Source organism: Osmia lignaria, chromosome 8 (assembly GCF_051020975.1).
Source record: "Osmia lignaria lignaria isolate PbOS001 chromosome 8, iyOsmLign1, whole genome shotgun sequence".
Taxonomy (NCBI): domain Eukaryota; kingdom Metazoa; phylum Arthropoda; class Insecta; order Hymenoptera; family Megachilidae; genus Osmia; species Osmia lignaria.
In genome coordinates, this window is record NC_135039.1 from 11,940,492 (window position 1) to 11,964,013 (window position 23,522).

General features: G+C 41.5%; 2 protein-coding genes and 1 long non-coding RNA gene across 6 annotated transcripts; 2 read left to right on the forward strand and 1 right to left on the reverse strand.

The window, feature by feature from the left end:
• Positions 1-2,254: 2,254 nt before the first annotated feature.
• On the forward strand, positions 2,255-12,847 carry ChT (choline transporter). 2 transcript variants are annotated; one of them, XM_034329000.2, is made up of 7 exons: positions 2,255-2,522; positions 3,510-3,842; positions 5,113-5,483; positions 5,792-6,096; positions 6,609-6,888; positions 7,721-7,938; positions 8,338-12,847. In XM_034329000.2, exons 3-7 carry the CDS (start codon positions 5,210-5,212, stop codon positions 9,052-9,054), a joined length of 1,794 nt encoding a protein of 597 aa, XP_034184891.1. In that variant the 5' UTR covers positions 2,255-2,522; positions 3,510-3,842; positions 5,113-5,209; the 3' UTR covers positions 9,055-12,847. The 2 variants fall into 2 exon arrangements, with proteins under 2 accessions (XP_034184891.1, XP_034184892.1); XM_034329001.2 differs by lacking the exon at positions 3,510-3,842.
• An 836-nt stretch (positions 12,848-13,683) lies between these two features.
• Positions 13,684-14,532, forward strand: LOC143305509 (uncharacterized). Of its 3 annotated transcripts, none has more exons than XR_013062522.1 (4): positions 13,684-13,777; positions 13,856-13,989; positions 14,070-14,240; positions 14,408-14,532. It is a non-coding gene; the product is annotated as an uncharacterized LOC143305509 (long non-coding RNA). The 3 variants fall into 3 exon arrangements; XR_013062521.1 differs by having other exon boundaries at positions 13,689-13,777; positions 13,850-13,989; XR_013062523.1 differs by having other exon boundaries at positions 13,689-13,777; positions 13,850-13,989; positions 14,300-14,440.
• On the reverse strand, positions 14,382-17,984 carry LOC117606499 (uncharacterized). The gene is made up of 3 exons (XM_034329002.2): positions 17,649-17,984; positions 15,002-15,530; positions 14,382-14,721 (listed from the first exon to the last, which is right to left on the reverse strand). The coding sequence occupies exons 1-3, from the start codon at positions 17,728-17,730 to the stop codon at positions 14,382-14,384; spliced, it is 951 nt and encodes a 316-aa protein (XP_034184893.1). The 5' UTR covers positions 17,731-17,984.
• Positions 17,985-23,522: the final 5,538 nt, after the last annotated feature.

A 23,522-nucleotide genomic window follows, 5' to 3' on the forward strand; every position in this document is an offset into this window, starting at 1 on the left:
TTGCAACAATGGCACAGGGTAAAAATCGAGCCTTCGATATCACAGGGTAGTTTAGGTAGGAAGGGGGGGTATATAAAAGGGAGGGTACAGTTTCTAGGTACGAAAGAGTGGGTCAAGTAATATCGACCATGCAGGAGCAGAAGAGGTATAGGAAAGGTTTGGTTTGTCTGCCTTCAATGGCCAAACTATATTTGTTTTTCCATATTGTACCGTCCAACAGATCAACTATATTTGTCCTAAGCTTTCTGTTGGCCTATAGCAAACGTGGTAGCAAAGGCAATTCGTTGTTCAATCAGTAATAGGCTTCCCTTTTATACAGGCCATTTCATTGGCTGATGTCAGCATCGTTAATGTCCTCGCGTACAAATTTTTCCACATGCATCATTCAACCAACGGATCGTCCGATGATCTCGCGAAATGTGAGAAGCGATTATACGAACGAAACAACTCTACTGTCATTATCGCACAATTAGAACTGTTCTGGGCTCGTTAAGTTCCCTCCATAAATTGGAAATTCTGACTCGTTAACCGACTTTGCCACACACTCAGACTTTCAGTCTTCGTCTATTTTTAGAATTACACGAAAGATTCATGATAATGAAAATTTTAGTTAACCTTCAAGTAATTGATTTTGAGGTTAACCTAAAAATAGAAGATCAAGGGAAGACACTGCAACTTGTCTGTTCAACATTCACGTTTACTCGTTTTCGTCAAGTTATCACGGATTCGTACAGAGAAACGCAACACGTGTTTATCTTGCGAGCGTGATTGCATTACTTGCCCTAAGAAATATGGCGTCCGTGTTCAATGACACTAGCAAAAGTACACAAGTTACGTGCAGCTATGCGTTTATGAATTCATGTGTCTTTGACGACTTTGGGAAACTTTCAGACAACTATCTTAACTCTAGATTGCCAAGGTGCATGAAATCCACCATTTTGTTTAGAGTTCCTTCTTATTCTAACCTTACTTGATGTTGGTCCTCGATGGGGACCAGCGCTAGGGGGCACGGGTAACACTGAAACAAATATAATAATTCTCTTAAATTAGTCACCCACACATTCTTATTCGGCTTGAACGCATAATTCAGAGAATGCCTCTCCTAACCGTCAGTGTCCGCCAAATTCTCGCATCGGAAGGACACATTGCTGTCGTTCAACGCATCGTGAATACCATATTTTTTACCGAGATGGCTTAGAAATTTTTGTCTTCTATTTAGTAGCTTGATAGGCTATCGCAAATAAGGAATTTTAGGTTAGCTGCGTAAGGTATAGGCATACAAGGCATGTAAGGCATTTTTCATATATCAATGAGGTCATATTTTTAAATACAGTATAACATTGAAAAATGTTCTGCACGAAAGGTCGTACGCCTCTCCATCTTCAATGACACGTACCTCGTCTGTCACACTTACCTACACGCGCAGTCTCACCTGCGACACCTGGACACACCGTCTGACCTACACAGCTGATCAGTGACACTGTTTGCATCCAACCTAGATCAATAATGGTACCGGCAAATACTAGTAAAAACCGTTTTCGATTCAGTATTAACTGTACAACGCGCCATCTTGAATAATGTTCTAACCTAACCCAACAACTATTACCTTAAGTTAGGTAACCTAACTTAACCCCACGCTTATTAACCCCTATTTTAGAATAAATAAACATTATTACTTACAGGACATCTAAAATTGAAATTTCTAAATAGTACCATGGTACCTTGCTGTGGGGGTTTCAATGGGGAATATTCACCATGGGTTAAATACACTTTAAACTTACTCCCCCGCCTATGAATAATTAATTTCTCCTTTTATAACGTTATACAAACTTCCTTACCGAAAAATCTCCATTTCTATTGACTCGTGCCAAACGGAGGCTCAACGCACGTCTCTGCGGGTTCACGGATTGTTGATTTTCCAGGTAGCTAAAAAGTACCTGTAATCATAAGGCAAAGATATCTGTCCCGAGGCTCGCGTCCACCTGGATTCTCGGAGAGTTCGTGTGAGTCGCGGTATACGAGGCGCAAACTCGCGTTTCTTGGCTCAGTCCACGCCTCCAGCTTCGATCCCGGTCGGGGGTTGTCGAAGAGGAGGGAGACCACGTTGAGGAGAATGGAGGTGGACGAACGACGGAAAGGTCGGCGGTAAAAGGAACGGAGGGAGCGAGATAGAAGCAGGACGAGAGGGTAGGATGCACCCCCGTGAATCGCTATGACGTCACGGGGTCGAATCAATATCACGGAACCGTTCCTCCGCCGCCAGTCCTCGACGACGAGAAGGATACCTTGTGTTCAGTACGGGGTGGCCTCCACGACTGTTACGGACGTCGGGAACACGTCGTTCTCGCGTCAACGACACCGGCTGTCGTTCCTCCTCAGCTTCGAGTATATCTTTTCTTTTCTTTTCGTTTTTTTTTGTTCGTTCGTTGATCGGTGAATGATTCAGTGAATGATTGTCGTGCAAAAGTGGAGGTGCGATATCGAAGTCATCTCGACCAGTTGAAAGGTCATTTGGTGAATCTGTAAGTATAATTCGTGTAATTAGTAGTTGAAGTAGCCTGCTTTTAAGGAATGACATTTTCGTTCATAGTAGATAGACATTCCACCCGTGTACGTGCCGAATTTCAATTTTATTTTTGATCCGCTGTTGTTGTCTAGATGGTAACGTTTGTCTGGCACAGCTGTCCATGAAGGATAGGTTGATCTGTTTCAAGAACACCTGTAAAATACTTTTGTACATTCGGGTGCAACGTAGACTTTTCTTGATTAAGGATAAACGTAAGCCTTCCACCATTTTTGGTTCTGGGAGAATCCAGGGGGAACCAAGGTAGCCTGGGGGGAACCTAACCTGGAACCTCCTGTCTTCCTACAGGGCATGCGGTGGGATATTTCTTTTTCTACGCTCCCTTTTAACTAAGGCAATACTGTGAAACCCTCAATGATCGATCTGAATGAAATTAAGTAGGTTTATGGAATGATCCATGCCTTCAGAACAACGGTATGTCCGAAAGTCAAGTAGGATCTCCACTTTTCTGCATATAACTCTTCAAATACAACAGGTATAGAAAAATGTTTTAAACAAAAGTTTAACAGTATAACAAGCTTCACAAAACTGCCTTGTTAGAATTTTGAAAAAAAATTTTTCAAAATGTTTTTTTTCCGAGAATAACTTTTTTTCAAAATTCTGTTAGTAGAGGTTTGTAGCTTTTATCCAACCATTAAACTTTTATTTCAAACATTGTTCTATATCTGCTTTCTTTAAGAGTAGGACCTGAAAAAGTGAAGCGCCCATTTGGCTTGAGGCCCTGTCTGTAGGGCCTCAATGAATAATCGGGCAGGAATGAATCATCGTCATTTTATACATTCATAAAGTTCATCCAGATTGGGGAATAATACTTCCTTGCGGGGGAAGCGTATGTTGCACGCGACGGTACATGTGCGGAACCCGAAATGCCATGACCTCGTAAGAAATACTTGCACTGCTGGAGGGAACGACGTCGTTCTTTCAGGTGAAGGACCATACTGATCCCGGTGATCGGTACTGGTACCACGGACCAGGAAGGATACCGAGGAGGAAGTAAAGGTAGCAGCAGAGGAAGTAGCAGGCTTGGTGAGTTGGGTGAAAATCGATGGCCATCAGCGCCCATGGGCGGCCTCGCGTTTAGAACAAGGAATAGCCCCTCCCAGAAGACCTCGCTCCGGTGGGGCGATTGCTGCCCCCCAAATCCCATCCCTCCATCGTCGTCGGCCGTCTGGAAGGACCATCACCAGGACATGCCGTTGGTACCCGTGTGAGGCTGCCCCCCGCTACTGCGTGACTGTACCCCGCGGGGTCATCAGAGGTACCATCAACATTTTTTCTTCTCGGCTTCGCGTGCAGGCTAAAAATAAATCCTCCCCACACAGTTTTATGCACACGCTTTCTTTCATTAATTTTTTTCTTTTTTTACTTTCGAAATCCCTGATTTTTATCATTATGACTATGGTTTGCCTTGATGTAAGCACGAAAGGACCATGTAGCTTCGGTGCACAATGATGTTCTAGCAACTTAAAAGGGTTTTGTAAATAAATGAAATTGTTAAACTCTTCGAACGACCACCCGGATCACTGTCGGACGTAGCTGTAAACTTCTCTATCGATAGGCGCGGCGAGTGACCGAGTCTTCCTCCGCTAACACCCGTCGATTTAATGGTAGAGCCTTGAAACTTTCTGCTTTATTTACATACACGTGGAGAGACCGTTTTTACGCGAGTAAGGTTACGCGTTTCTTGTGCAACGCCTGGGATAGTATACGTGCAGGGTGAAGCGGGACTAATGGGATTAGAGGGTGAACTCAGCCGAGCGATTTAAATGCCTTCTGGACAGGAACATAGAATTTACGGTTAACTGCACGCGTTAGGCGCCGGCGCGTCAAACCGCACCGTTAATTGAGTAAAAAAACGAAATGCAATTTATCCAAAGTGATCAAATCTCTTCGTATATAAAACTGAACTTGAAGAATTATTTAAAGAACAGTTTTAAGAAATTCCCAATAATTAGACGGTTACCTAGAATAATACCTGCTTACATTTATCATTTTGTTAAGTTTCAATCACGCCAACCTTTTGTCGAGCTTTTGAGAAGAAAGAATACTGTGTACATTCGGGTGCAAAGTAGGCTTCCACGTGTACAGCCCCACTCCTATCCTCCTATATAAATAACACGAGTGGGAGGACCTCCTTCTCCTACACCAGAGCTCGGAATTTACTGTTCTCTTTGGCCAGGTTTAAGAGGCTATGCCCCTTTGCTCCCATCACTCGTCGTGCCCCGCGAGAGGGCCTTAGTACTCAAGGCACCTCAGGCGCATGCCGTATGAATTGTGCCCCATGGGTGATACTGAAACCTATTACTCGAGTATAGTCCTAATCCGTTTACATACGGCACACGCCTGAGGTGTCTCGAGGACTAAGGCCCTCGCGCAGGGCACCGCGAGTGGTGGGAGGAAAGAGGCGTAGCCTCTGAATTCCGAGCCCTGTCCTACACCGATGGAAGCCTAAGTTTCACGCGAGCGTAATATGCAGAAGATGTCACCACATTCGTTTATACGGTTGCTTGTTTCTTATTGAAACGCAGGTATCCGAATTTCCCAAAGTCGGATCGGCCGGCGAACCACCCGAACTTACGTCTACGTCAGTTCGAGTTCACCCAGGTGGACCCGTACTCCCCGAAGATGATCAACTTGGCCGGTCTTGTCTCGATCATTCTCTTCTACGTGCTGATCTTAGCCGTAGGAATATGGGCGGCCAGGAAGAAGGAGGCCGGCAACAACTCCGAGGAGGAAGTCATGCTAGCGGGTCGTTCGATTGGAATGTTCGTCGGTATATTTACCATGACCGCGACTTGGGTCGGAGGTGGTTACATCAATGGCACTGCGGAGGCCATTTACACCAGGGGTCTTGTATGGTGCCAAGCTCCTTTCGGATATGCCCTCAGCCTCGTTTTCGGTGAGTTGATACTACACCGTCGCTATCCCCACCAGTTCTTGGAAACAGAACCTCGGAGTGAGTTCCCCACGTGCAGAGTGAAATTTGACAAGTCAAAGGCTCGAGCCAATATTCAGTTGAATTCGCAGAAGTCACCTCCCCAGTTAAGCGTCCGTATACGGTCCCAACTGCGGACGCTTAAGTGGGCAATACTGTATTTTTAACACGTTCTTCCCAATTTGGATAGATTTAAGACTGTATCTGTTACCCCCGGCCCGGACGTCTTAAATGTATTAATTAAAATACACGACTGTCTTTCTCTGTTATAGGCGGTATATTCTTCGCGAACAAGATGCGAGAACAGGGGTACATCACGATGTTAGATCCTCTTCAGGATGCGTTTGGCGAACGTATGGGAGGTCTACTGTTTCTTCCTGCCCTGTGCGGCGAGGTCTTCTGGGCCGCAGGTATCCTAGCAGCTTTGGGTGCCACCTTGGCGGTTATCATTGACATGGACCAGGGTTATTCGGTCATTTTGAGCGCTTGCATCGCCATTTTTTACACGCTCTTCGGAGGCCTTTATTCCGTTGCATATACCGACGTTATTCAGCTTTTTTGCATTTTCATTGGGCTGGTAAGTTTAAACAATATCTTAATAATAATATCATATTTTCCTTTTTTCTTTTTTCATCATAATAGCAATTTTTGTATACAGTTTCTTTATCGAAGGTTATCGTGTATTGATTTTATCATCTTCAGTTATCGATAGCTTGCAGTCTGCTCTTCCATGTGGAGAGTGCTTGAAATTTTTCAAACGATAGTAGAGCCTTTATTACTGCTCAAATGAAATATATTAGCAAACATATTTCATATCTTTTTATCGCAAATCCATATAGACCACTCATTAGCTGTAATAGGTTTAGGTTTAATTAGCCTAACCTAACTTTACCATGATATAATCTCCACATGGACCACAGGACGAAGATAGCATCATTCTCTTTCATTTAGCTCAACACAAAAGCTTTTCAAAGTGTACCCTTGCAACTTGGTCCTTTCATTTATCACACTCTATCCGCGTTTCATTAACTTTTGATAAGTTGAATGCTGCAGGGGTCACTGGTGACAAGCTGACAATTTTAATTACAGTGGATGTGCATTCCATTCGCATGGGCGAATCCAAAAGTGGAATCACTCAGTTCCATGGACGTGGATTGGATCGGTGAAGTGGACTCAAAGGAGTACTGGTCATACGTAGATAACGGACTTTTGTTAATATTTGGTGGTATTCCATGGCAAGTGTACTTCCAACGTGTGCTGTCGTCGAAATCGGCGACCAGGGCTCAGATATTGAGTTACGTGGCTGCGATAGGCTGCATCCTGATGGCCATCCCTCCTGTCCTGATCGGTGCAATCGCCAAAGCGACGCGTAAGTGAAGTTTCTTCAAATTTAATTAGAGTAGACCTTCGTTATACTGCTCTGGAGTGGGTAGATCTACCATAGAAAATGTACAGAACACCTGAACCATCTGTACATCTACGAATCGTCCCTCCTTGTCCCATCCAAGGGTGAGAAAGACGTGTTTCATGGATCCTCGAAGCTAAAGGGGATCGAATTAGACCCGGTTTGCTCGTCACCCCTCCGTTCGAATTCGAAGGCTACTTGACATTTGGTGGTATCGTAGAGAGAGAGGGAACTGCTGGTATTTACAGGGTTCCAGGGCTAAGCGGGTCGGTGTTGTAACGGAAGGGTGTGTGGGCGAAGGGTTCTTTGATATCCCACAGGGTGTACAATAGCGTGGGATTTTGTCACATGACGTTGCCGAGGCGAGGGTGGCAATACCGCTCGTTCACCAACGCGGAATACAATAGAATCACCGGAACTAATGCGACACAATAGGTCAGCATCCTGTATATTTCTCTTCTGTATACAAAGACAAATGTTTTTTCAGCTGTAGACATTTTTTTAATTTGGGACGAGTCGTTACGCCATACCCTCAGTAACTGGGTCGTACACACTACTTGAATTTGTACTTTTAGAGCGGGTTTACAAAAGGCAAGTAGATCTTGCCTGCACCTGGGGGCGAGGAAGACAGAGAGGGCCTGCCCTACGAGCTACCTTCCTTGCCCCCATGTATCGGCGAAGCCTACTGGCCCAACTACTTGGCCTTATAGGAGCCTATGTCCCTTCCATCCTGGTCAACTAGGCTCGCATTTTTTCAGCTATAATAACAAGACAACATATGAACAATCTGTTGCAGCCTGGAACGAAACTGATTACAAGGGGCCATATCCTCTGACCGTGGATGAAACAAGCATGATCCTACCGATGGTCTTGCAGTATCTGACGCCAGATTTCGTTTCCTTTTTCGGATTAGGCGCAGTATCGGCGGCGGTGATGTCATCGGCCGATAGTAGCATCCTCTCAGCTAGTTCCATGTTCGCCAGAAACGTGTATAAATTGATCTTCCGTCAGAGGGTAAGTGCTGCGTGTTTACGTAGACGGTCCTTCCTTTATTTATCACTTTCATAGCGCGTCATTCATTCAACCATCCCGTGGTCTCGACTGTCGTCATTCTCATTTAACAATCATCATCATCATCATCTTCATCGCAATCACCGTTACTTATCATTCGTCATCGGTATACATTCTTCGAAGCAACATACGTAAGCTGTTGTCTCTTCATCGTTTCTCGGTAAGACAGGTATCGCGACACCTAGGACCATCGGCCATTCCCGGCAAATCTCTAGCCGTTGTCTCGTGAACGGCTAAAATAGATCCTTCATTCATATACCAACACATTGTTGTTCACTCATACTGGCATCTCGAAGCGATACGACGTCCGGTCCTTGTCTATTACCCATTTCCCCTGAACAGGCGTCGGAAAAAGAGATCATCTGGGTGATGAGACTGGGGATAGGCGTAGTCGGAGTGTTGAGCACGGTGATGGCTCTGACGATACCCTCGATCTACGGCCTTTGGTCGATGTGCTCGGACCTGGTCTACGTGATCCTCTTCCCCCAACTGTTGATGGTGGTCCACTTCAAAGATAACTGCAACACTTACGGCAGCCTGTCCGCTTACATAATAGCTTTCTTGGTGAGGGTCAGCGGCGGGGAGCCGTTGTTAGGTCTGCCTGCGCTGATCCACTATCCGGGATACGACGAGGAGACCAAGACCCAGACGTTCCCTTTTAGAACGATGGCCATGCTGCTGTCGTTGGTGACGCTGATAGGCGTGTCGTACGGCACGCAGGTGGCCTTCCTGACCGGCAGGGTGGCGCCTGGTTACGACGTCTTCAGGTGCGTCGTCAACATACCGGAAGATGTCGAGAGGGTAGGCCCGGACCCGGCGGAAGGCGAACAAATGGCCGTCCTGGCTGCTGGTGTCGGCAGACTGTACGGCAGCAAGGACGAATCGAACGGACGAGTGAATCCTGCGCTCGAGCCGGACTACGACATGGAGCCGGGGTACAAAGCACCCGGGATGATGGAGGGCGTTGTGGGCGGAGGAGGCGGCGGAGGCGCTGGGGCGCACCTGGTGCCTCACGGACCGAATGTGCCACGACAGCCGCAATCCAGCACCGAGTTCTAATCCCCCTGGTTCCGTGGTCGGATGCTGTGACCAACAATAAATGCGGCGGTACAGGTCTGTTCTAGGTTTATTCTTCTAGGATAATTATGGGAGATTTGGCACACCCTTGTTATTTTAAAATAGATCACTCCGGGCTGTTACTTAAAGATCGTTCAGACTAGGTTAGTAACTGGTGAAGGGAGATGACCCAAAGCTTCTGGGTACCTATCCCCCTTGCTAGTTATTCACCTAATCTGAACGGTCCTTTGTAGAATGAGGAATTTTCTTTATTTTTCAAGATTTTACACTTTTTTTATACAAGTCAAGAAATACTGCTTTACCGAAATAGGTTATGTTCGACGCAGTAGAGGTAAGACAGTATGGCGTCTTTCTCGAGCGTTTGGAGGTTAGGTTTCTCAACTGTGCGCCAGCTATCTCATAATTATTCCTTCGTTTCATCATCATCGTCTCTATGCTTTGGAAGAGTTCTCTGTTTCTAGTAAATTAGGACTAACATTCTATCGATAAATTAGAAGCGTGCCTGCTTTCGCTAGTAAATACAGTAAAGATTCAATGAAAGCGAAAAAGATCCGTTCGGTCCCGAGGGTTTCGAATCTTTACTGTAGAATCTTTACGTTTAATTGGTTTTCATTCATTTCTCCTGATTTCTCGCCCACGTCCAAGAAGCTTCGAGCCTAACCAAAGCCAATCTGTTCCAAGTTTCAAACGAATCTTCTTTCGTACATTCGCGTTTATACGTTAGCTACGGTGTCGTGTACCTGCTTGAAGAACGCTCGTTCGTGCTCTTACGTAGCGAAAGCAATAGACGAATAAATATAAAGGACAATTTGGTGAGAGAGAAAGAGATCGAACGGGCGAACAAGGAATCGAAGATTAAATGCAATACTTTATAAGAACCGAAGCTTTTTGGATAGTCGGATCAGATGATTTTCGCCTGTACCGCCAATTAGGCCTAGTAAATAAACCTTGTTTCCTTTTTGAGAAGTATATATATATATGCGATGTCTTCAGGTGCGTCGTGGTATATTATATTATATACGAAAGTATGTTGTATGTATATTTAGAGTTGATCAAACCGCTTGGAGAGGAGTAACGTCTCGATGCATCGACCGAACTGTCCCCCTTTATTATTAAGTAGCTCAGTGATCGTGACGATTTCTCGAGAAAGTATACTACTCGATCGGTTAACGTAATTATTCATTTAGGATGACAGGCTGTTGATGGCGGTTCTTAACCATTCACTGTTAAACAAGTAATTAATATTTAAAAATTTTTAGTATTTAATTTCAATTTGGGTCAAGATTGACATAGCTTACCTTAATAAATTTCTTCTAATTCGTCTGTAAAATTAATAACAGATAAATAAAAAAAAAACTATCGTTTAAATGTTATGAATAATTTTCATTGTAAAATTATATAAACGGATCGGTCGTTGCACAGACTCGTTGTGTTTACTATATAGTATATATACATATATATATATAAACATATACACACACAGACACACAATGTATGATATAATCGGTATTAAAACGAGACGAATGAATTAGCATTGTCGAAAGAAAGATTCCTCTAGGCAGACGTACACGTAACACATCCACAAAAGAAGACTAATACCAGTAGCTTTCACCGTAGACACGATGATTGCCCTCCGAACAATGCATACACACACAAAAGATAACGAAGACTAATATTAGCGATGTTAGTTTTAATCGAGCGATTGTATTGTTTGACGTAGCAAGGGCTATCATGTGTTGATGCCAGTACAATGCCGTTATTGCTCATTGTAGTTGCTCATCCTCATTGTTTATCGAAAGAAATTGAGAGATCGTATACGTACATAACCTCTCAAAAGCATTAGGACACTTGAAAAATTGTTTGATGACTCAATGTGATTTTTATTTCATATATTTTATACTGTTTTAGATATTATTTTCGAAATTTGAGAGGTTAATTTTAGTTACCGTTCCGTTGTACAATGGGGAACATAATAGACTTCCCTAGGGAAAATGGCGATCTAGGGGAATCAGTATTACCACTCGCGTGTAAATGCTTACTATTAGTATTCTTGCAAGCTGAGTTAACGTGTGGTGATTTTTGAGTATTATAACGATTGGTAGCACCTCCTTCGCCATTTTCCCTAGGAAAGCTACCATGTTCGGTCTGTACACATTTCATAGGTGTAGGTCACGATCGACCCAACCACTGCCATTTGAAAAAAAATATCAATCCCAGAAATCAAATTTTTCAAATAAAAATTGGAATAATTGAAAGTTTCGTGCAAAATTTTAAATGTGTTCTAATACTTTTGAGTGGCACTATAATTGTTAAACGAGTAATTCCTATTCATTTCTCATATCCCCAAATAACAGCAAACCTGTTCCCATCGTTTTCGTTAATATTTATTCATGGATACACGACAGATTGAAACGGCACCCTCTTTTTTCCCGACGAAAGACAACCGAATAACGCACACAATTATTTCTAAAGCAGCGTTTTGAATGAAACCCCTGTATACAGTTATTGTTTCCGAGAAGTAGAATGATAAAGTGATTATTGAGAGAAGCTCGAGATACTATTGTTCTGCACAAAAGGTCATCGTAACGAATTAACCTGGCAGTCAGGAAGGATCTTTTTGGTGCGTTTAATTAAAATGACAGGAAGAAGAGAAACGCATATGCATGTTCATCTTCCGAGTATTTTCAAAGGAACTTTCACTCGAGTATTCAGTCGCTCGATTGAGCCAAGTTAATCGCAGACAACGAAAGGAAGAATTATCGTCATTATACTTTCGGTAAAATGATTTTACAGTAGACATACCGTCTCCTTTTTACGACTAACGGTTGTAAAATGAAGAACAATCGACCGAGAAAAGAGAAACCGAACATTTTCTAAATTATCTGAGAACACAGTTTTCTTGCGCATTTCGAATAATCTTTGTTTTCCTTTATTGGTATAATTTTCTGTTCGACGACTTTTACTCTTATGACAAGTGGAGCCCATTCTGGGGGGCTGAAAGAGGAAGAAACTTAGAAAGCACCACTGCTTTCTCTCTCGGCTCTGTCCGTCACTAATCGGATATTTTCGTAACCACTGGCGTCGACGAAACAGTTTCTCGATCTCAGAAATCTAGTTTCCTAGTGTGATTAGTAAATTCCCTGCATATCCACTAGAAAATTTTCTATTGCATTCTATTTTCTATTTTGCTATTGTAAAAACTAGTGATTTTTGCAGTGATATATAGATACCTTTCAGAAAAATAGAATTCCCCAAGCAGGGTTTGAAGTGGGAACCTAACCTAGTAATCCCCCCAAGATATGTCTTTCCATAATTCCTTTTATTAGGTCTCATACCCTCTTTTATTCCCTGCTATGTATCACACTACTCTGAATCGCTTTAACAAAAAGATCTTTCCTGCAGAATGTTAGGTTAACCCAACTATTCATTAAATACCTCATCTTTCCTTGAGTGCTGTTTGCAAACATTGCACAAACAGGAACTACTATTGTATCGACGCGTCCATATAGTAGAAACCTGACACATTTGTAGTGTCCGTAAATGTTAATTAAGAAATCGGCTACGATCGCTATGCATATCAACCGATGTGCATTGTAACCAACGATGTAATCTATACATATCATGATGCGTGATCTACGTGTATTAGGTATTTAGCGTGTAAGGTAAGGAAATAAACTAAGAAAATCATAATTAAAAAAAAAAAGAAGAAACCAAAGACATGTATATACGTATTATTATATATTATAATTATAGCGTTGTTATCCTCTCGTTAAATGGACCGATGAGGGAGGGGGTGTTAGGTTAGGTACGCAGAATTCGAGGAACAACTTTTTAGAGTTCCTCGAAACGTTTTTCGAAAATGCAAGTGTGAAAAAGAATGATGAGAATGAAAACGATGGGCTGCCTGAACGCCGAATGGAAAATGGTTCCAGTCGAACTTAGTTGATGATGCTAATGAAAAAAAAAAAAAAAGTAATCTGTAATATGTTAACAGAACAGCGACGTTCTTCGACTAACTAGCCTGCTTTTCAAACCGAATCGTGTACTTACTGTTACATAATCTTTGTCCTATCTCGCCAGCTTGGGACGCCTACCTATCCATAGAGTATTATTATTATTATGTGTAAAGAAAAAAACAAGAAATGACAAAAGACGCCCAACTTATCCCGTAAGAGTATATCCATGTATATGTATTACGAAAGCGTTATTGTATTATACGATACTATTATACGTGTATAATTGAGAAGTTGAACGCGATGTTGATTGTAAATGTTAAAAATAAACAGTGTATAAAAAACAATACTGTGCTTTACTTTTCGACTGTGTAGAGCAGGAGGTACGTGTAGCCTGCCCATTGGGCACTGATGGGCAGTCAACTTCGAAAATTTTCCAATTTCCATATCTCCAAATTTCTAAATCTGAGAATTTGGAAGTAGGCCAGGAGAAGGGATATTTTGCCAGAAGGGAGTCGATTCGATTCCGTAGGTCACTGATATCGATATGCGTTTTTAGCCAAGTCCCGATAGAAATAGAGAGAATTCTTACTTATTTATGTCTTTCCGGTATTCGAGTCGGAGGATCGATAAATTGATCGACTGACTGCGTCGTTCAGTTAACTTCGGGACCAGCACAATCGTCTCTACAGCCGATTGTTTTATTCTTACTTCCGAAGGGTAGCCTCGGTGAACTTCCTCAGTCTCGCGAGGTATGTACACTGCCTTTATTCAGTATAGCGACTTTATTAGTACAAAAAAAGCATTTTTACAAAATAAATAAGTTACAGACTCTGAATGAGGAATGAACGTTGTCTCCCGTCTCAATTTCCCTCCCTTACATTCCCCCACCTCCTTCCGCTATTTGCAGCGGCCATAGTCCATACGATTCTGTTTCTGTCGATTCGAAGATAAATATTATCGTGTAAGTTGTTCCTGACAGTAAGTAGAAACAAGGTTAGCATAGATCATCTTATAACCTTCTTCGTACCTCCTTTCTACTAGTTACCAGGAATGCACACTTAAGTTTTCACAAGATGGCGATCAGTGGCGCGTTACGTTCAATCATGTTACTCTGAATGCTTGGGGAGCGACGTCGAGCCCGAGAGGATGACTACCGATTTCTCTTCATTCCTTTTACTGTCAGCAGATGTTCCATTGGATCGATAAATCTTGGTGCGTTGAATGACATTTTCACGTTTCGATTGTAGCACGGAGGACATTGACGCGTTTAGGTTACTTTGATTCGCCCGATGATGCTCGATGACTGATGAAACAAGGTCGAAGGTCGTCGCAAGGGGTGAAGATACCCGGCGATTAATATTGATAACCTCCGTTGCTAGCGTACCCTTGACCACCTCCGCCACCTCCAGAATAGCCGCCTCCGCCACCTCCAGAGTAGCCACCTCCGCCTCCTCCAGAGTAGCCGCCTCCGCCTCCAGAGTACCCACCACCACCTCCGGAGTAGCCACCTCCGCCACCTCCAGAGTAACCACCTCCACCACCTCCAGAGTAGCCGCCACCGTTGGAATATCCACCGCCGCCGTTCGAGTAACCGCCGCCGCCTCCTGAGTAGCCTCCGCCACCGCCGGAATAGCCACCTCTACCGCCGCCGCCGTTAGAGTAACCACCTCCGCCTCCAGAATATCCACGTCCGCTAGAATCGAGGCAAAATGAATTTAAACGTGCGGCTACTAGAACCTGCATTCGTCTAATAATCACAGAGCCCCCAGAGAATATTTGGTCCTATGGCAAAGGACGTTAGGACCTATATAGGGCCCAGCCTCCCTAGAGGGATAGGCACTTTAGGGCCCAGACCCATACTCTCCCTCGGGGCTCTGTTCAGTTACATGAAAGCACGTCGTGATCGTTACAGTGCTCAATTGCAATTATAATAAATTGGTGAAGATAGTATAAAAATAATGTAAGACCATTACCCTCCATTGAAACTGCCACCACCGGTGCTAGGTGTACCGTAAGACGAAGATGGTCTTGAATATCCGCCACCGCCTCCAGTGGGAGCACCATAGCTGGAGGACAGTCCACCGCCGCCGGAACTAGGTGCGCCATAAGACGAGGACAGTGATCCCCCACCTCCACCGCCACGGGACGGGGCACCGTAGCTTGACGAGATTCCGCCACCGAAACCGCCACCGAAACCGCCACCGCCACCGAAACCGCCGCCGCCACCGGACGAGGGGGCGCCATAGCTGCTGGATGGTGCACCATTGCCGCTAGAGGGCGCTCCGTAGCTACTCGATGGGGCTCCATAGTTGCTAGAGGGGGCTCCGTAGGTGGAGGAAGGACGACCACCGCCACCGCCACCACCACCTCCACCACCTCCGTTAGGTGCCCCGTAACTAGAGGATGGGGCGCCGAAGCTTCCGCCGTTTCCGCCGCTTCCGCCTCCTATGTTCGGTGTCCCATAACTCGTTGATGGTGGTAAATAGCTGCCTGAGATTGGCGCTGTAAACATTTACATACATTTTTAGAATAATTATGTATCTTTGAAAAATCGCAACCTAACCTAACCTAATCTCTTTTCCCTATGTCGCCATTTTCCCTAGGGAAGTCCTCCATGCTTGGTACTGTACATAACTGGGCAAGTATCGCAATTACTTTAATTAATTAATATAGACGAATTATTTCGAAAAGATTTACGAAGGAAGAATAATATTCATCTTCCGCCTTTTATCCGTGTCGTGCAACGTTAACTAGATCATGAAAGACTTCCGGTTTTGGTGTTTGTGCTGGTCGTTAGTCGGTGAAAGTGTGGGAAATTTCTAAACGAATTCACCTTCGCGATTTCATGTTGTCTTCGCCTGCACATCTGCAGCTTCCATCTTTCAGATTACGGAGGTTAACAGCCACAATCTGTTCGCATCGTTTTTAATCAAGTTCGTGACTGAATCATTCCTCGACGATACTTCATTACCGGAAGAGCGTTTATAATTGAACGTCTGCAGCTTCTATTTCACTTAATAATTCGTTAATCAACATCCCCTCAATTTATACTTGTCCCAAGAATAATTGTTATTTCGAAAATTATGTTATGCAATAAACAATTTCTTACCAAATTTTGATTATTAATTATATGTAATTTAAATTAATTACACGTGAGAAAAATTATGAAATTTTACTGCTTAATTATCAGAATATCCAAATTGGAGGATCATAGTGCTATGAAATCATAATTTCTATTGAGAAACCTAATTGCATCATGTAATGTACTTAATTACACACTTATCAATCTGTTCACGATACCAATATAGTAATTACATCAACAGAATCCTATTATTATTTAAGTCCCACCGTGCTTTGAATATTTTATAGGTTATATTCAGTCAATATACAGAGCGTTCCAATGTTAATGGTACTTTTAGGAAGGGGGTGATTTAACATACAAAACTTCCTATATTTTTGTCTGCCCTAAGTGAATATACTTCACTTTTTTAACTTTAAGAAGTTAAAATTCTAATTTAAAGAATATCACTGGGTAAGATACTGGCGCCATAACTAAAGGGTTAAGGTGACCATGTACTTTTATCCAAAAGTGTGCCAGGTTGTTCCAATAGCTTATTCCTGGCTCCTCAACGATTTCTATTTTTTCTTCGCGTCCTGGTTTTTCAATTCCGCGCCCGAGAGAAACTTGCCGCAACGCAGTCGCGTGAAATGTAAGTAAGTCTTTCACTTGGTAATGTGGATAGTTCTACCACGTTGAGTTAATCGTCGTATCATAGAATATCGATATCACGTATCGTCCTGATTGCCCATCGACGCTTTCTATTCTTTCCTTTGCTTTCCACTTTTTTCTATGTCGAGCTCCATGGCTACCAAATAGCGTAAAATTATAGAGAAACTCGATCGTGATACTTAAGTGTAATGAGGTGATGGGCAGTTCATGTGCTCGCCCTAGAGTACTGGTGTGCAGGGTGAGTGGAGCGACGAGGTGGGAGGAGTATGAAATTTCTAAATTTCCAAATTATCGAATTTGGTAATATGGAAGCTTAGAAATATCAAATTTTCGAATTTATTACTTTTCAAATTTCCAAGTATCCAAATTTTCCATTATTCAAATTTCCAAGTATCCAAATTTCCCAGTATCTAAGTTTCCAAGTATCCAAATTTTCCATTATTCAAATTTCTAAGTATCCAAGTTTCCCATTATTCAAATTTCCAAGTATCAAAATTTCCCAGTGTCTAAGTTTCCAAGTATCCAAATTTCCCAGTATCTAAGTTTTCAAGTATCCAAATTTTCCATTATTCAAATTTTTAAGTATCCAAATTTTCCAGTATCCAAGTTTCCAAGTATCCAAATTTTCCATTATTCAAATTTCTAAGTATCCAAATTTCCCATTATTCAAATTTCCAAGTATCCAAATTTCCCAGTATCTAAGTTTCCAAGTATCCAAGTTTCTAATTTTCCAAATATTCAAATACCTAAATTTCCAAATGACCAAACTTGAAACTAATAATTGAAAATCTGAAAATTTAGTACCCTCGGTGCCCCTCACTTGCACACCTCTGCTTCGAAGTGTCAACGTATAGCACATCAAACAATTATGTATTTTTTATAATTCTTACCATCGGCTGAGATGGACTGCCAGAATAGGGCCGTAGTAAGCACGGCCGCGGCCAGGGTGGCCCAGCTCTTTGCGGGCCTCATACTCCCTGACGATTGGTCGACGAAGCTGGAAGGGTGCAGCCGACGATGATTCACATGCACGAACCACCCCGATCGGACGTAAGAAAACGATCACGTGTAAAAATCAAATGAAAATCAGAAACGTCGAGACGACTTGGTCCGTACGACGCATCCGTAAGATTTCGTCTAACGTGCTTCAAACATCGTCCATGTCGTTTATATAGTAGCTGGTCTTTTGGAGAAAGTCCTCGTGGGAGTGCAAGAGGATGCTAGGCTAGACATCATGGGGTGAAAGACACGAACAGTAATAGGAGGAGGGGGGGGATAAGGAATCAATGAGGAGGGGGATAGACAGGAGATGCGCCACGTTTGACCCTGGTCAGCTTGTTAACACCTTTTTCTTTTTTAAGCTCCTTCTCTCTTGTGTTCGTCACGAACTTGATGATCTCTTTAAGATGAATCGCCGCCAGACATGTCCTTGATGTCATACTTGATGGAACAATGATCGAGGATGATGGGTAGTTGGTAAGTACCATTTACTCGATGTTTCGTCATTATATTAATATCTTTATGTAAGTTTCGTAACAGTTCAAATGATCGTGCACTTCTCGAAGTATGTCCTCTTTTTTGGCTGACGACGGTTCTTTGGTTAAATTAAGGTCGAGATATAAATCAGAGTTTCTTTCTTTGCATCCTTGTTGTCCCAGTGAAATTTTGAACAGACGATTATTGGAATCGTGCTTCGAATTTGTTAAACTGAGCAAAAGTTTCTCGTGGGAGGTTTTCGAGCAAGGAAGCACCTGCATTCTTAATAGACGTTTTGCATTTTCAATGATGACATGTGAGACGCTCCTTTTCTAGGGAAAATTGAGTTTCCCTAGAAAAATTTGTTACTAAACTTTTAGCAACGTTTAATTAGTATCAGTCATAAAAGAGTATTAGTATTGAGTACTTCAGATACTTCTTTGTGAAATTATTTTGGTAAGTAATGAAGAGTACTTAAATATTAGATATTGGATACTTGAATACTAGATACTAGATACTAGTTGTTCCAGTTGAAATTAGTATCTGAGGGTACTCTAATTTAATAGAATTAAGCTCCTTTCAAGTACCTCACTTGAGTTAGTACTTTCCCCAAATACTAGATACCAGTATTAAATACTTGTAACACTAGTATCCAATATAAAATACTAAATGCTACCAAATTTCTGAAAATTCCTCGATTCAATGCAATCCAAGAACGATTGCATTGGAGGAGACTTAAATTTCCTGCACGTTCTGTTTAAAATGAATTATTATTTTGAATTATGTGAACAGCTTACGAGTTATCGAGTGGAGATAAAAACTTTTCTCACTATTATGAAGCAACAAGATATAATACGAATTACCTGGCAACTGATCAGACCGATAGTTACAGCAGATTTTTTACGCAACGAACAATGTTTTAGTGAAAGCCATAATTCCATTAGATTAGGATTAGGATGCATCAGAGCTGACATACTGCATCAGTGCACACGACTACTGCTGCTTAACCCTTGATCAGGGAACAAGAATCCAGGAGGCTCTGAAAGCATTCTGTAAATATTCCTTTTTAATTTACATTAAATTACCATAAAATCGGGGGGGGGGGGGGGGGGGCATAAATGGGAAGCTATGATACGAAGTAAAAATTCCTGTTACGTCAAAATAATATTTATTTTTAAAAATCACCTGATCCATATCGAATTAATGGAACAGTGAACCGCCTAGAATTGAATGTTTCATTTTTGTATAGCAATCATTGTTGCAATCAATTGTTCACTGGATGATGAACGCATTCGAATCTGGGCCAAAGTGTTCGTATTACAGTAACGTTGTCATACTCGTCGCATCTTAGCCAGCATTAGCTTAGTTATTGCTACACGAGCAATAATAAATCGTCGATTTAGCAACGTTCTTTCAGCAATCAGTGAGAGCGCACTAGGTGTCGGGAGCATTTCGTGAACACCCACGGTGTACATCGTTGCGGACGCAAGAGGGGGAGAAAACGAAGGAGGTTGCTTCGAACAGGTATCGCTGTTACAGATAGAAAAGTTGTTCGGTTTTATCTGAAATCGAATCATTAAACGGTAGTGTGCGATCCTTTTATACTCTCTGTCTGTATCCAGGGAAACGACACAAATTGCTTACTCAATTACCGATTACGTCAGTAGAGAATAGTGGTTCTATTATTTTTGTCAAATTCATTGTAATAAACTACCCACTATTTATTTGTAATGAATTAAACATTTCATTGAATCCTGTTTTTGGAACGGCCTGTATGTAAGTCGCGAAAGGAGTCAATGAATTATATTGTTCTTCCAATTTGCAACGTCTAAGCAAACGAATGAATTTACTCGGAGCAGATGTAATCGGTCGACGTAGATCATCGAGTAAGAGGGTGAATCGTAGGAGCGATTGGTAATGATACCACGATTTGCTATGTTAACCGCTACCATTTCGATTCCAGAGTTCCGGAATTACAGAATTCTAGAGTTCCAAATTTCCAGAATTCCAGATTTTTAGAGTTCCAGAGTTCCAGGTTTCCGGAGTTCCGAATTTATAGAATTCCAGAATTTCAAATTTCTAGAATTTTAGAGTTCCAAATTTCTAGAATTCCAGAGTTCCAAATTACTAGAATTTCGGAATTCCAAATTTCTAAAATTCCAGAATTCCAGAATTCTAGAGTTCCAGAATTCCAGATTTCTAGAGTTCCAGAGCTCTAGGTTTCTGGAATTCCGAATTTCTAGAATTCCAGAATTTCAAATTTCTAGAATTTCAGAATTCCAAATTTCTAGAATTCCAGAGTTTCTAATTTCCAGAATTCCAGAATTTCAAATTTTTATTTCAGAATTTCGGAATTCTAGAGTTTTAGAATCCCAGAATTCTAAAGTTTCAGAATTCCAGATTTCTAGAGTTCCAGAGCTCTAGGTTTCTGGAATTCCGAATTTCTAGAATTCCAGAATTTCAAATTTCTAGAATTTCAGAATTCCAGAGTTCCTAATTTCCAGAATTCCAGAATTTCAAATGTTTATTTCAGAATTTCGGAATTTTAGAGTTCTAGAATCCCAGAATTCTAGAGTTCCAAAGTACCAGATTTCCAGAATTCCAAAATTCCAACCCACCAGTGTTATCTACTAAAACGCACAGTTCGGTCATCATTCTCGCACCAACAATGGTGCTGCACGTTCTGGGTAAGAAAACCAGGACGACGTCGGTTGCAAGGAAGAAAAAAAAGGAAGGCGAAGAGATCGTGGCGATTTAAATCGCACGCAGAGGATCGAGCTGGAGTATAGTAGGAAGAGCGTTAGATGGAAAGGAGGATAGATTGAAGCGTGGGGTAGGAAAAAGCGAAAGTCATGTCAGACCAATCAGAATGAGCCAGAACGGAGCATTGTGCGCATCTTTGCCCTAGATAATTAATATCCGTTGTTGGTCGTTTTGCCGAACGATGCATCGCGTTGCCCTCGATTGCCTCATTTCCCCGTCTAACTAATTGATTAAAGGGATTATTATTACGATGCCAAGCAGGATCCTATAGCCTAAGGCCGATCTATTTCGCTCGTCACCGGGCCGCGTTTGACAGCCGACTGTTGCAATGTCTGCTTCATTTTTCTACCCCTTTGTCTTCGTCTTTCTATCGTACAACACACATAAATATCATCTTCCACCTGCGTTCACGTTGATCATCTTAAACCATTGAGAATGGATCTTTTCTTTGGAGAAGGAAGACAGGTACTTATTACCTGTATGTACACAATTTCAATCTTGTATCATTTAACATGGAATACTAATATTTATTTTACTTTGTTTCGGATATTTTGTGGTATTTCAGTAGTATTTAGTAGTTCCTATTGGATACCAGTGTTACTAGTATTTTACACTGGTATCTAGTATCTAATGATGGAGTACACTGAGACACTCAACTAGTATTTAATACTGGCAAGTACCACCAGTACTCAGCACTAGTATTCAATACTAGCAAGTATTACTAGTACTTAGCACTAGTATTTAACAGCAAAAATTACCAGCATTCAGCATTAGTATTTAATACAAGCAAGTATCACCAGTACTTAGCACTAGTATTTAATACTAGCAAGTATTACCAGTATTCAGCACTAGTATTTAATACTAGCAAGTATTACTAGTATTCAGTATTAATATTTAGTATCCAAGTACCACCAAATACTAAGTTAAGTATCTAAGTATCTGAATAATATATAATAATATTTAATAGTATTTAATACTCAGTATTAGTATCACTGGTACTCAATACTATTAAACAGTATTAATATCACCTATGCAATTGCAATGATTTATTAAAAGAAGAAGGAAGAATTATTTCTATGTACCTAATTAGAGGTGCCCGAAGATAATTTTATTTCTCTGTTACCTAACGTAGGTTTTATTTAACAGCTCGCAGAAAAGGATTGCAGTTGCGGTGATTTATTGAAAGAAGACGGCAATATTTCCTTCTTGGATTCCTAATGAAAAATGACTGGAAATTGTTTTATTCTTTCTGTACCTAATGTGCTGTATTTGCTGTCTCGCAAAAAATTATTCCACGGATCTCCTTTACGATACTGGTCATTGTCTTTTTTTTCTCGGTTTCAACTAAACGATCTAAAAATTATATTTGGCATCAAGAAAAATGACTCTCGTTAAACTGTTTCTTATTGTATAAACATTTTGATTCTTTTGTTAACGACAGAAAAAGATGATGGAAGAATAAATTTCTTTTAAATTCACGAAGATTAACCTTTCCAGTTTCAATAGAAGTATACTTATCATTTCGTAGTATATAAATTCTTAGAATATGTTGCTTTTTTTTGTCACGTCCTCAATTTATTCTCCAGACTGCCAAATAAATGACAAGCCTTAAAAAAGATCCATGAAAATTTCCAAGGTGATCCTTTTACTTTCGTGTCTGTGATGTTGCTTAACCTTTCGCTCTGTGAAGTAAGAAACAGTGTCATTAAGGGGGGGACATAAATTACTTCGCTACAATTTCTCTGTAATTACAGGGAAAAAGTGAGTGAAGCTACTTATCGACCTTCAACATCATTAATGCCGCGTGAAAACATTGGTTTCCGGTGAAACTTGAAAAAACAATGACATTCTGTTGGCACATCTTCCGCTGAATTATTCTGAACCGTTAAAATAACGAGGGGGGCAGATGGGGTACACACAAGCCATCAGTGATCGATTACTAAGGAGACCGTAAAATCACCATTTCCTCTAACGTCCACAAGAAAAATAAATTTCTTTCCTGAGAATTTCTAAAGTTGCAAAATAATGTTAAGTTGTTTTTTTGCGATGCGTTTTATGAATATTAGCGATTAATTGATTTCACAGGATTCAGCAAACGAATCTATGATATTAATTTTTTAAAGAATTAATAATTAGACATACTGGGGAAATAAATATAAAACTTCACAAATGGTCGAAAAGACTAACGTTGAAACATAGAAACATCGGTGTCTCCCTTTCATCTCCGATTCTAGACCATCCACGTGTTTCCTCGTCTCTTTTGAAGCGAGTCGGTGCACCTCCAGGCAAGGGGGTTACGACCATCGGAACAATGTCATCGACAGACGGCAAGCTGGTAATTAAATGTCCATCTGAAACGTAACTGCATTCGATCGATTCCTACGTTGCATGCTAGTACGTTGAAATGCGTGTGCCACGTGCACGTGCTATGTGGAATTCCAGTCCTTCGATTGCATATTATTAATTTGTCCTAGTATTCAGGAATTTATGATCACCGTGTAGTAAAATACTGCAATAAACATTAG

What these genes read in the sequence shown, in the direction of transcription:
- ChT (XM_034329000.2), top strand. Translation starts at nt 5,210, where the DNA reads ATGATCAACTTGGCCGGTCTTGTCTCGATCATTCTCTTCTACGTGCTG. An exon ending in TGCAATCGCCAAAGCGACGC is followed by an intron (nt 6,889 to 7,720) that starts GTAAGTGAAGTT and finishes AATCTGTTGCAG; the next exon opens with CCTGGAACGAAACTGATTAC. An exon ending in AATTGATCTTCCGTCAGAGG is followed by an intron (nt 7,939 to 8,337) that starts GTAAGTGCTGCG and finishes TCCCCTGAACAG; the next exon opens with GCGTCGGAAAAAGAGATCAT.
- LOC117606499 (XM_034329002.2), bottom strand. Translation starts at nt 17,730, where the DNA reads ATGAGGCCCGCAAAGAGCTGGGCCACCCTGGCCGCGGCCGTGCTTACT. An exon ending in GCAGTCCATCTCAGCCGATG is followed by an intron (nt 15,531 to 17,648) that starts GTAAGAATTATA and finishes AAATGTTTACAG; the next exon opens with CGCCAATCTCAGGCAGCTAT. An exon ending in GGTGGCAGTTTCAATGGAGG is followed by an intron (nt 14,722 to 15,001) that starts GTAATGGTCTTA and finishes CCTCGATTCTAG; the next exon opens with CGGACGTGGATATTCTGGAG.